The following is a 13591-nucleotide window of genomic DNA, read 5'->3' on the forward strand; positions in this document are numbered from 1 at the left end:
ATATTTATTATTTTATTATATTTATCATTATTATTTTTATTTATTGTTATTTTATTTTTTTTTATTTATTAATTATGTATTTATTTCGTTTGTTTTTGATAAATTTAATTGTTATTTATGTTATTAGTTTAATATTTATTTCTTTCTAATAAATTAGTTGATTGTTTTGTTACAAATTATTTATTTATTTATAAATTTGTTATTAATTTTTCATTAAAAAATTCACATAAATAAATAAAAATATTTCTTTATTAATGATATGTAATTTTTAAATATAAATACATATTTTATTATTATTATTTTTTTTTTGTTTCAATTAATTGTTTATTTTTTATTTATTTAATTTTGATATTTAAATAATTTATTTATATACTTTTATATTTACTTGTATTTTTTTTATTTTTTCTAAATAAGAAAATAAATGAATAATGAAAAAAATAAGAAAGAAACAAAAAAGTATTTTTCCATTTTATTTTTAAATATTTATTTATACGTACTTCATTTTTTTTTTTGTTTTTTTTTATGATTAATTTATTTTTACTTTTTAATTTTTTTGTAATAAATAATTATTTTTTATTTATAAATTATTTATGTGTTGTTTTTATTATTTATTTTTATAACTTATTTTTATTATTTATTTATTTCTATTATTTACTTTAATAAATAATAATTTTTTTTATTCATAAATTATTTATGTGTTGTTTTTTATTATTTATTTTTATTATTTATTTTTATTTTTTATTGTTTATTTTTATTATTTATTATTATTATTTATTTTTATTATTTATTTTTATTATTTATTTTATTATTATTTTTATTATTTATTTTTTTATCAATTACTAAAAAATGTAAATAATTATTTTTATTTAAAAATTATTTATGTTTTTTATTATGTATTTTTTATTATTAATTTTTATTATGTATTTATTATTATGTATTTATTATTATTTATTTTTATTATTCCTTTTTACTATTTTTTTAATAAATAATTCTTTTTTTAATAATTATTTTTTAATAAATAATTATTTTTTAATAAATAATTATTTTTTAATAAATAATTATTATTTATTTATAAATTATTTATGTGTTGTTTTTTACTATTTATTTTTTATTTTAATATTGTATTTTTTATTATTTTTGTCATGTATTATTTTTTTATTTATTTTTATTGTTTATTTTTATTATTTATTTTTAGTATTTATTATTTTTAATTAATTTATTTATTTTTAATTAATTTATTATTCTTTTTTATTACCATTATTATTTATTTGTCACAAATTCCTCCAAGTTTGTTTTCCAGAAATTGTCCATTTTCATGGAAAACCAATTTCTTGGAAAATAATTCTAAAAGAGGTGGCAGTTCGAAAATAGTTTTCAATATTTTTTAAACTCAAAAATGTTATTTAATTAAAATTCTGATCAAAAAAAATTGTTTTGAAAAACAAATTCTTTAGAGGAATTAAAAAAAATATATTAAAAAATTGAATATATTTTTTAGATTGTTAAAAAAAATCCAAAAAACTTTAAAAAAATTAAAAATCTGTTTAAATTTTAAAATAATTAAAAATTTTAAAATAATTAAAAATTTTAAAATATTAGAAAAACATTTAATACAAATATTTTTTTAAGTTCAAAAATGTTTTTTTATTAAAATTCTGATCTTAAAATATCAGTAATCATTTTGAAAGTTTTACAAATACATTTAGAGGAGTTTCAAAGAAATATTAAAAAAATTAATAAATTTTTTAAAATGTTTGTATGGTTTTGGTTGACCTTTGGACTCAATTTTCTTTCTTATTGACCTCAAGCCAAATTAAATAAGAAAGAAAATGTTTTAAAATGTTAAAAAAAATCCAACAAAATTTAAAAAAAAACTTCAAAAGAAAAATAAAATGTGTTTCCATCCCAAATATTTAAAAAAAAAAAAATTATTTTGCTCTTGTTTTTTTGGTGGTGAAATAACGTATACAATATTTATTTATTATTTATTATCAATTTCTAGGTTAATTTTTAATCACAAATTCGATATGAGTAGTATTGTTACAAATATAAATAGAGAAAAGAGAGAGAGAGAGAGAGAGCGAAATAGTGAGCGAGAAAAATTGTGCTTGAAAACAAAATCGTCAAATTGTTGAAAAAGAAAATAAATTAAAAAAGACGGCGACAAGAAAAGAATTAAATAAATATTTTCCATATATAACTTACGACACATACATTATTATTATTATATATAAATAAGCTGAACTAAATCTCTAAAAGTAATGCTAAAAAAATGGGGATTGCTTAAAAATAAATACCATAAATATTGGAAAAATAAAATGGAATGTTTGTTTGTTTGTTTGTTTTGCTTGAGAGTTGAGTTGGGTAGGAAGTGTTTAAATAATAATAGAGATCTTAAAATTTCTTGGGAATGGGAATTATTTTGGTTCGTTCGAAATGTAAAACGAACAAAAATTTACAAGCTAAAAAAAAATTTTGGGTTTTCCATGAAGAAAATAAATAAATAAAATTAATTTTAAATAATTTTTGTTTGTTTTTTGGTTTCTTTTCTTTACAAAAAAATAAAAAAAAAAAATACGCACACAAGAAAACAAATTAAAATCAAAATATTTTTTTTTTGGGGGCAAGATTATTACTTTAAAAACTAATATAAATTGTTTGTATATAGCGTCAAAATATTTGTTTTTGTTTTTAATAAATTAAAATTAAAAAAAAATTAAATTGAGTATTTGTTTTTTCTTGGTATATAAAATTTGTTTGTGTAATATCTTTTTTTGGTTTTATAAATTTGGTTTAAAAAGTGAGGGGCCTTCAATTATTATTATAAGCAAATGGCAAATGGGTGTTCATCAGCCGCTCCTTGAGCAGAGAATTCGAAATGAGTTGTAAGCTAAGCTTCATTTTCCACTCATCGTCGAGCATGCTAAGGGCGGCGGTCTTGTTGGGTGTCAGGGGTTCCGTTTTCACCATGTCCTTGCTTTTGATTACCGATGTTGTGTTGTCCTCTTTTTCGGCCGTCGATGTGCTGGTGGCTGATGCTGGCGGCTGTGGTGGTGTTGGAGGTAGGGCTCCTCCTCCTTCTGCCCCTGCTGCTTCCATTCCATTAACCCTCATCGCTGATGACTCATCATTGGCATTACGATTTTCATTGTTTTCCATTAAATTGTCATTATTACTCCCCTCAGGAGCGGCATTGTTCGCATTATTGGCGTTGGCTGAGGCTGTGGCTGCCGCATGGGCCGCTGCTGCAGCAGCTGCGGCTTCTAGCAGAATTTTTGCATCCTTCTCCTCAACATGGGCCGCAGCAGCCGATATGGCCGTTATGGCCCCTGTCAAACCGTATGTGGGCATAGGCATAATATGGGCCGGTGGTATGGGTGAGGTACCTGCCGTACCACCACCATTACAATCGCTACCACTATCACCACTGGTTATGTGTGAGGGGCTTGAGCCACCTCCGCCCAACTGCTGCAGATGGTGTTGATGCAAATGGCCGGCTGTCAAATGCTCAGCCTCATAGTTCTCCTTGCGCATAGTCAGATTCTCTGGGCCATCGCCCATTTCCTTTTTGTGGCCGCCACCACCCATCATGGAACTGCTGCCGCTGCGATTTCCCGTTGTCTGTTGGGCAATGGCCGCGGGTATGCCATGCTTGGAGGTCAAATGTCGTACCATGTGATATTTGCGGCGAAAACGTGAGGGGCAAAGGTCACAGCTGAAGCGCGGTGGTATGCCAATGCATTCGTCGCGCATATGGCGCTGCAGGTGGCGTTTGCGCAAATACGATTTACCGCAAACGGCACAGGCGAAACGTTCACCAAACTGGCCCAGGCCATGGCCACCGCCCGAGGTTAGATTCAGGATGCGATTGTCCTCGGTTAGAGTCTGGGAGAACTCATAGGACATGTCTGGAGATGCGTTTTTCATTTTTATTTATTTTTTTTGTTAATAAATTATTAGTGAAAAACATAAATAAGTTAAAAAAGGAAAATATGCAAAATTGTGATGAGGATGAAGATGGTGATGATTGGTGTTAACATTTCGTTTTTTTATGGATTTTGAATTTTTTTGGTATTTTGAGGTTAGTTTCATGGCCAATTTACACAATGTTGATGATGATGATGTTGGATTTTGATGAGTTGAGGGGTAGGAGGTTGCAGTGGAACCGTTTTTTGGATGCATTGTTGTTGGTATGTGTTTTTTTTTGGTTTGGTTATCATTTTTTGTTGGTTAATGGGCACACACACACACACGCACACACAGTGGGGGGGTTAAGACACACAGTTAACAAATGATATTCACAAAATATGAAATGAAAAGAAAAAAGAAAACGAAAAAATGCCATAAATTAAAAATGAAAATTTTTTTGGAAAAACACGGATTGATTTTTAAATAAAAATACTTAAAATTAAATACAAATACACTTATCAAGGGTGGGTGGTTTTTGATTTTTAATAAAATAAATTATTTAATAGAAAATATCAAGAAAAAGAAAATACAACAAATGTTTAAAACTACCAAGGAAAATGGAAATACAAGGCATTGTTTTTGGAAAAAAAATTAAAATTTTTAACAAAAAAAATACGACAATAAAGAAATTTAAAAATAAATACTTTCAGAATGACATTTTTTTCTTTTTTGTAAAAAAAAATAAAATTTTTAAATTACAATCCCTTTTTTTGTTTTTATGAATTGCCTATTCATTTTTGATAAATATTAATGTAATTGTAATTTCAAAAAAAAATTAAACAACATTATTATTTTCAAAAAACAGACAAAAAATTACAAATTTTTTCAAAAAGAAAAATATTTTTTTTTTTTTAAATACACATTTTTTTTTCAAAAAAAAAAAAACAATTTTTTTTCAAAAAAAAAATACTATTTTAAAAAAGTTAATTTAGAAAAAATCATTAATACTTCTTAAATAAAATCCGTTAATTTTCAAGTCTTTTGTTTAACTTTTTACAAAAACATTTGCCTTGAATTTCTTTCAATACAAAAAAAATATTAAACAAATCTAAAAAAAATAAATATATAAATAATTTTTCTCAAAATAAGTGCATTACTTTTACAAACAATAATTGGAAAAAATATTCTAAAATTCGATGCTACAATTAAAAATAATATTAAGAATGCAAAACAAAATTTTATTATAAAAAAATATAAAAGTTAATAAAAAAAAATAAAACAAGAAACATGTACAGTCTTTTATATTTGCTTTTAAAAAACATTTTTTAAATACGTTGTAATATGACAAAAATTGTTATTTATAAAAATACTAATAAAAAATTATTCTTCAACTAAATTAAATAAAACAAAATATTACACATCATTTTGATTTTTTTATAAAATTTAAAATATTTCATATTTTGTAAAAAAAATACAAAAGTTCGCAGCTATTAAAAACTATAAAAATAATAATTGTTTTTTTATTTTATTTTTTAATCTATTTTTTAATATATTTTATGTTATTAATCTTTTGTTATTATTTATTTTTATTTTATATTATTATTATTTTATAAAAAAACAATATAAAAATAAAGTATTTATTTTTTAATATTTTATATATTATTATTTTTTGTTATTATTTATTTTTTATATTACTTATTTCTTTATTATTTTTTTAAATTATTATTTATTTTTTATATTATTATTTTTTTATTATTATGTTTTTTTATATTACTTATTTTTATATTATTAATTTGTTGTTATTATTCTATTTTTTATATTATTTATTTTTTAATCTATTTTTGTAATATGTTACATATAATTAATTTTTTGTTATTATTTTATTTTGTTATTATTTTATTTTTTTATTATTATTTTTTTTTTTATTTTTATTTTATTAGTTTATTTTTTATTTTTTTATTTTATTTTTTTCCATTATTTATTTTTTTCTATTATTTATTTTTTTTCTATTATTTATTTTTTTTCTATTATTTATTTTTTTTCTATTATTTATTTTTTTTTCTATTATTTATTTTTTTTCTATTATTTATTTTTTTTCTATTATTTTTTTTTTCTATTATTTATTTTTTTTCTATTATTTATTTTTTAATCTATTTTTCTAATATTTTATATACTATTATTTTTTGTTATTATTTATTTTTTTATATTATTTATTTTTTATTATTTTATTTTTTATATTATTTTATTTTTTATATTATTTTATTTTTTATATTATTTACTTTTAATCTATTTTTTTAATACTTTATATATTATTTTTTGTTATTATTTATTTTTTCTATTATTTATATATATAAATATTTTATATTTATATTATTTTTATATATTATTTAATTTTTTATATTATTTATTTTTTAATCTATTTTTCTAATATTTTATATATCATTAATTTTTTATTATTATTTATTTTTTATTATTATTTATTTTTTATTATTATTTATTTTTTATTATTATTTACTTTTTACTATTATTTATTTTTTATTATTTTATTTCTATATATTACTTATTTTTTAAATTACAATTTTTTTAATTTTTTTTATTTTATCTTATTATATATTTTTTTATATTATTTATTTATTTTTTTTTATTTTATTTTTCTAATATATTTGTTTAAATTATTTATTATTTATTTATTTTTATTCTATTTTTGTAATACTTTATACATTATTTTTTGTTATTGTTTGATTTTTTATATTATTTATTTCTTATATTATTTATTTTTATATATATTGTTTATTCATTTTTTTGTATTATTATATATATATATTTTTTTTTTTTTGTATTATTACTTCTTTATATTATTATTTTTTTGTGCTATTATTTTTTATATTATTTTTTTAATATTATTTGTTTATATATATATATTTTAAAATTGATATACTTTTAAGTATTACATATTTTTATTATATATTTTTAATATTATATATACTAATAAAAATTTTATAATAGTGTAAGAATATATAATTAAAAAAATATATATTAAAAATTATATAATAAATATACAATATTAAAGAATAAATAAAAGAAGACCTATAATACATTGTTAAAAATATTAAACAATTAATAAAAAATATATAACTAAATAAATACTACATTTGTTAGAAAAATATACAGGTTTTTGTACATTAGTTATTTAAATTGTTCTTTTTAAAATTAAAAAAAAAAAGTTTTTTAGTCTTTTTTAAAATTCAATTTAAATATTTAAGCTCTTGCTTTTACTTTAAGAATTAAATATTAAAAATATGTTTTGAATATTAAAAAAAAATTCAACATTTTGAATATTAAAAAGAAATAAAATATTTTGAATATTAAAAAATATGTTATATTTATTTAAATAAATACAAAACAATATGAAGACTCAGTTAAAAATATATGACTTTTTTATAAATGAAATATTTGAATTTTTGTAAAAAAAAAAATTGCAACAAAACTATTTAAAAATTGGAGCGATAACAAAATTTTTAATTTTTCTTAATTCATAATTTCATGTTTTTTATTTATTTTATTTTTTTTTCTATTCTGATATTACACACATTATTTTCTATTACTTATTTTTTTTTTGTTTTTTTTTTCATTTATATAAAAAAAACTAATTTTATTTATGCATCCTTTCCGTGTGTTTACGCAACGTGGTCAGATAATAAAATGGCAACGAACACAGTTCGCAGACATGTTGCGGTTCCTTGTGGCATTCGACACGTTGATGACGCAACAGGCTGCTATAGGTTTGATATGATTTGTTGGGACATTTCGGACACAAAAACTTATTGAGACGTGGCGATTTTCTGGAACTGCGTCTAGTCGCAGTACTACTACTACGGGAGGGTGTAATCCTAGTTGATGGTGGTGGTGGGGGTGCTGTTCTTGATGTCATTGTATTACTTGATGAAGACACGGGCCCTATATAAGAAGCTTGAGTTGTTCGGTTTAATAATGCTGATGCTGAGGGTGATGCAGATGCAGATGATGATGATGGTGCTAATGGTAAATTTAAATTACAATGCAGACGCTGCTGTTTGTGGCCCAGTTTGACAGGGGATAGGAACTCAATCCTACCCTGGGGCTGATTTGAGTTTAAAATAAATAAATTCTGTGGATCTGAATAGACTTTATAGAAAAGATCGCCACCTAGACAAAAACAAATAAACAATTGATGGATGGGCGGGCGGTGGAAAGGGAACAGAAATCAACAGAAAAAAATGCACGTATGGAAGGGAGGATTATGATTAAAATTAATAAGTTTTGGTATGTATGTGTGTGCGAAGTGTAATATTAATTATTAATTTCGATTTTTTGGGGAATAATTGCAACAAAAATGGAAATGGAAATAGAAGAAAAAAGACCAAGAAAATACCATTGATATTGGAGTCATCATGTTGCATAAATATAGATAAAATATGAATGAATTTTTGTTTAAATATTTATATATGATTTTAAGGAAAATAATACATAAAATATAAAATTTTTTTCATCTCCTAATAAAAAACATTTTTAGTTATTTTTTATTATTTCCTTTTTTTAAATCCCTTTGGGAATAAATCATTTTTTTTTTTTAGTTTTATTCTTTTTTTTTTCGATAAATTTACAATTACATTTGTAATGAATTTTGAATGGAAAGAGTATAGAGGGGGAGGACACGACGATATGAGGATTATTCTTACAATTCTAATAATATAAATAATTAATTATTTATAACAGACAGACACAATCAGTATTAATATTACATATATCAATATATATATACATACACAACATTCAGAATTATTTAGGAATACAAAAGAAATTCTAAAAAAAAAAACAATTAAAAAACTATTTATTTTCTTAAATACATAATTTATATACATGACACTGTAGTAAATTAATTATATATATGATATATATATACAAGTCTGCTTACAATATATATCTTTTCAATCTAATCTAAAGTATTTGAGGTTATATCGAAAAAAAAAACAAATTAACCATGAATATTTTGCTTTGAAATTTCTAAATATGAGACAATTAAAAACAAAACAAAAAAATTTAAAAACATATTTTTAAATAAAAATTAAATAAAAATTAAAAAAAAATAATTTAAAAAAATATATTTTATAAAAATAAATTAAATACACTTTTTATTCATTAAAAAAATAAAAAAATAAAAAAAATAAAAAAAAAAAAATAAAAAAAATAGTTTTTAATATTGGAATAAAACCTCAACAATTGTTTCTTCATTTTTTGATCTATTTTTTTTTTAATTTAATGTGAATTTCATTTCAAAAACATATATTTTAATAAAAATTAAAAAAATATATTTTTTAAATTGTTTAAAAATATATATTTTGTAAAAAAAAAATTGATACACTTTTTATTTATTAAAAAAATTAACAAAAGTTAATCAAAAAATTTGTTGTTAAAATTGGAATTCGACCTTAAAAATTTGTCTTCATTTTTTAATGTTTTTTTTTTTCTTAATCTTATGTCGTTTTATATATTAATTTAGTGTATTTTGTATTTTTTAATTAATTTTTTTTTTTTCATTTCAAAAACACAAATTTTAATGAAAAAATTAAAAAAAAAAATAAAATATTTTTAAAATTGTTTAAAAATATATATTTTTTGTAAAAAAAAATCAAATACGTTTTTTATTCATTAAAAAATAAAAATAGTCAGTCAAAAAATTTGTTTTTAAAATCGGAATTCAACTTCAAATATTTTTCATAGTTTTTTAATGTTTTTTTTTAATAAAAAATTAAAAAATAGATTTTAAATAAAAAAATAGAATTAAAATTTTTGTAAAAAAAAAAAATTAATACATTTTTAATTTATAAGAAATAAAAATAGTCAACCAAAAAAATTGTTTTTAAAATTGGAATTCAAACTCAAATATTTTTCTTAATTTTTTAATAAAATTTAAATTAATAAAAAATTTTAATAAAAAATTAAAAAAAAAATATTTGAGTTTGAATTACAATTTAAAAAACAATTTTTTGGTTGACTATTTTTATTTCTTATGAATTAAAAATGTATTAAATTTTTTTTACAAAAATTTAAATTCTATTTTTCTATTTAAAATCTATTTTTTAACTTTTTATTAAAAAAAAAAAAAACATTAAAAAACTAAGAAAAATATTTGAAGTTGAATTTTATTCATTATATTTATTTTTAAACAATTTTAAAAATATTTTTAATTTAAAAAAAAAAACATTTTTATTTTTAAACAATTTTAAAAATATTTTTATTTATATATTTTTTTTTAAATAAAAATACATTAAAAAAATTAAGAAACCTATTTGAGGTTGATTTCCATTTTTAAAAACAATTTCTTTGTTTTTTTTTTATTTTCTTAATTAATAAAAAATGTATTAACATTTTTTTACAAAATATAATATATATTTTGTAAAAAATTTAAATACGTTTAGCAGTGATTAAAAAAATAAAACTAGTCAATCAAAAAAAAATTGATTTTAAAATTAGAATTCAACTTCAAATATTTTTCATGGTTTTTTAATGTTTTTTTTTTTTTAATAAAAAATTAAAAAATAGATTTTAAATAGAATTTAAATTTTTGTAAAAAAAAAAATTTAATACATTTTTAATTTATAAGAAAAAATAAAATAAAAATAGTCAACCAAAAAAATTGTTTTTAAAATTGGAATTCAAACTCAAATATTTTTCTTAATTTTTTAATAAAAAAATTAAAAAAAAATGTTTTAGATTTTTTTTTAAATTAAATACATTTTTTATTCATAAAAAAAAAATAAAAATAGTCAATCAAAAAAAATTGTTTTTTTAAATTGAAATTCAACCTAAAACTTGTTTCTGCATTTTTTAATGTATTTTCTAATTTGTTTTTAGTTTAATAACAATTTAATTTAATGACAATTTCATTAAAAAAATATTTTTAAAATTGTTTAAAAAAATATATTTTGTAAAAAATTAAAAAAATATTTTAGATCTTTTTTAAAATTAAATACATTTTTTATTCATAAAAAAGAATAAAAATAGTCAATCAAAAAAAATTGTTTTTAAAATTGAAATTCAACCTAAAACTTGTTTCTGCATTTTTTAATGTATTTTCTAATTTGTTTTTAGTTTAATAACAATTTAATTTAATGACAATTTCATTAAAAAAATATTTTTAAAAATGTTTATTTTTTTTTATTCATTTAAAAAAGAAAAAACCTAAAGATAGTCAATCAAAAAATGTGGTTTAAAAATGGAATTTAACTTCAAATATTTCTTCTAATTTTTTTTAATGTATTTTGTATTTTTTTTTTAATTAAAAAAAAATTTAAAAAAAAATTAAAAAAAATTAATAATCCAAATTTTTAACAAATATCGCAAAATATTCAGTTTTATGCCCATATAACCTCAAATATTTTAATTTCGATTGAAAAGAAAAATCTAACCTAAATTATGTTTCTATAAATCCTATTCTTAAATCTTAGTTGGAAATAACGCTCAATGTAATGCTATTTTTTTTACTCTTGACAAGGATAAGGGGAAAGGGCAAGAGGGGTATGTCCTTAAAAAAAATTACAAAAACATAAGGACTGAAAATCAGGTTCTGGTGTCGAAGAGATACTCTCTTCGTATTTTAAAATTCATATTATCGTCTTTGTTATGGTTTCAAATTTAGTTTTTAAAGTTAAAAAATTTTTGAATTTGGGGGAAGTACTGTGCAATTTTTTACCAGTTTTTTCATGAAAATGTCGAATATTATGACCAATTCTTATAAAAGGATCAATTAAGACATGGAATGTGGTTTATGGGTAAATGTACTGTACAAACTTATGTCCACTTTAGCAATAGAATACCCAGAATTTCATCAAAATGATGTTTAAGGTAATTGTATTAATGAAAAAAATATTAAAAAGATAAATTTTAATTTTTGCGAAATAAAGTACTGTACACAACATGTTAAAGTTTTAAACATGTATGAGAAATTACAAAAAAAATTGTCTTCTAATTTTTTCAGTCCATGTTTTTCTTTTTTCTCCACTTTCCCCCATCTCCCTTCCCCCCTCCTGACACATTTTACCCAACTTTTCCCTAATCCTTTTCATTTCTCAAATCCAAATCATGGGCCGACTTGGCATGCTGAACCAACGAACAGCGATAATAGTATTTCGTTTGACAAATCCGACAAGAGAATTTCGGTTCACGATTGCATTCGACACGAAGGTGGCGATTCAAGTTGCAACGCATGGTATAGGATTTGGGACAATTGGGACAGGCAAAGGGTTTACTGCTGCCACTGTCACGTGTCGAATTTTTGGTTTTTTTGGCAGATGAGCCGGCTGCGCCAGCAAGCGAAGAGGAACGTGAGGAAGAAGATTTGCGTTTGGAATTATTTGGATAATACATAATATCGAAATCATCATCATCGTCGTCATTGTTATTTCCTGCAAAATCCTCCTCATCATCATCGGTAATGTCATAGATTTCAGATTCCTCAATATTTTCATAGGCCTGCCGGTTTGGGAGGGAAATTTTGCCAGCAGCTGCTGAGGTCGATGCCTGAGGATATCTCACCGGATATACCTCATCTTTCTCCAAATCCACTTCATGTTTGACAATCAGTAAATCTGGCGATTCAATCCTTTCATTTTTAAGTTCACATTTGAGGTTATCCTCTTCTGCAAACATTTCATTTTCGATTTTTTCCAAATTTTTTTTATTTTCATAACGTAATGCAATGACATTTTTGTTTTGCAGTGTGCGTTTTGTTAGTATCAAATGAAAAGAAGAAAGAACGAAACAAAAAAGAAATGTGAGAAAAAAAAATGAAACACCAGAATTGAACGACAGAAATTCGAAAAAAAAAAAGCTAAAAAGAGCAATGCCACAACACTACAAACTGGATTTTGAAAACTACCATGTTATGATACAATAAAATGCTGTGATTCTTGCAAATCAATAGCAATTATTATTTACAAAACAATTCTAGCATTACACATCAAGCGTTATTTCCAAAAAAAAAATAAAATTGAAATTTCAAATTTACAATTTTTGAAATATTTTTTTCAAACATATTTTTAAGTATACAACAATTTTTTGGGATATGTATTATATAGGGAATTTTATAATAAATATTTTTTTTTTTAGAAATAAGTTCCCTTGGGGAGTTGAATATTTTTTCACTTTTTTTTTTTTTTTTTTGTATAGCACCAATATAATGTTTATAAACATAATATCTAAAAATGTTGCAGCAACATGTTTCAGAAATCCTTGCCTTTTCATGATAATGTCCTTGGGGACCCAACCTATAATTTGGGGTCTAAATAACGTCAGGAAAAAATTCCAAAGAAACAAATCTAAATGGAAGGTCTTCACGTTTTTAAAATCCCTATTTTTTATTTATTTTATTATTTATTTATTTATTTATTTTTTTTTTTTTTTTTTTTGTAGCCTGGGGCCTTTACTTTTCTGAAGGGGAAGTTCTGTTTTTTTTCTCTTGGTGATTTTCCAAAAAAATAACGATGTCTTCCAAACTTCTTCGAAACTTGAAGATTAGCTCGCCCATTCCAAAAAAACAAACAGATTTTAGAATCAATTTTGTAAGGGAATATTTCCGGAGTCTAAATCCCACAAATTTCAGATACAAAAAAATTATTTTGGAAATTTTTAAATTTCCTATTTT

The 13591-nt window shown here is 20.8% G+C and overlaps 2 protein-coding genes across 13 annotated transcripts in view; both read right to left on the reverse strand.

Moving 5' to 3' along the window:
* LOC101899414 (longitudinals lacking protein, isoforms F/I/K/T) overlaps positions 1-13591 on the reverse strand; it is a 301516-nt gene that overhangs the window by 195513 nt on the left and 92412 nt on the right. The gene's annotated exons all lie outside the window — the stretch shown is intronic.
* LOC109612614 (protein glass-like) lies at positions 11872-12700 on the reverse strand. The gene has a single exon (XM_020036803.2). The coding sequence runs from the start codon at positions 12595-12597 to the stop codon at positions 12001-12003; it is 597 nt and encodes a 198-aa protein (XP_019892362.1). The 5' UTR covers positions 12598-12700; the 3' UTR covers positions 11872-12000.

Source organism: Musca domestica, unplaced genomic scaffold (assembly GCF_030504385.1).
Source record: "Musca domestica strain aabys unplaced genomic scaffold, Musca_domestica.polishedcontigs.V.1.1 8, whole genome shotgun sequence".
Lineage (NCBI taxonomy): Eukaryota > Metazoa > Arthropoda > Insecta > Diptera > Muscidae > Musca > Musca domestica.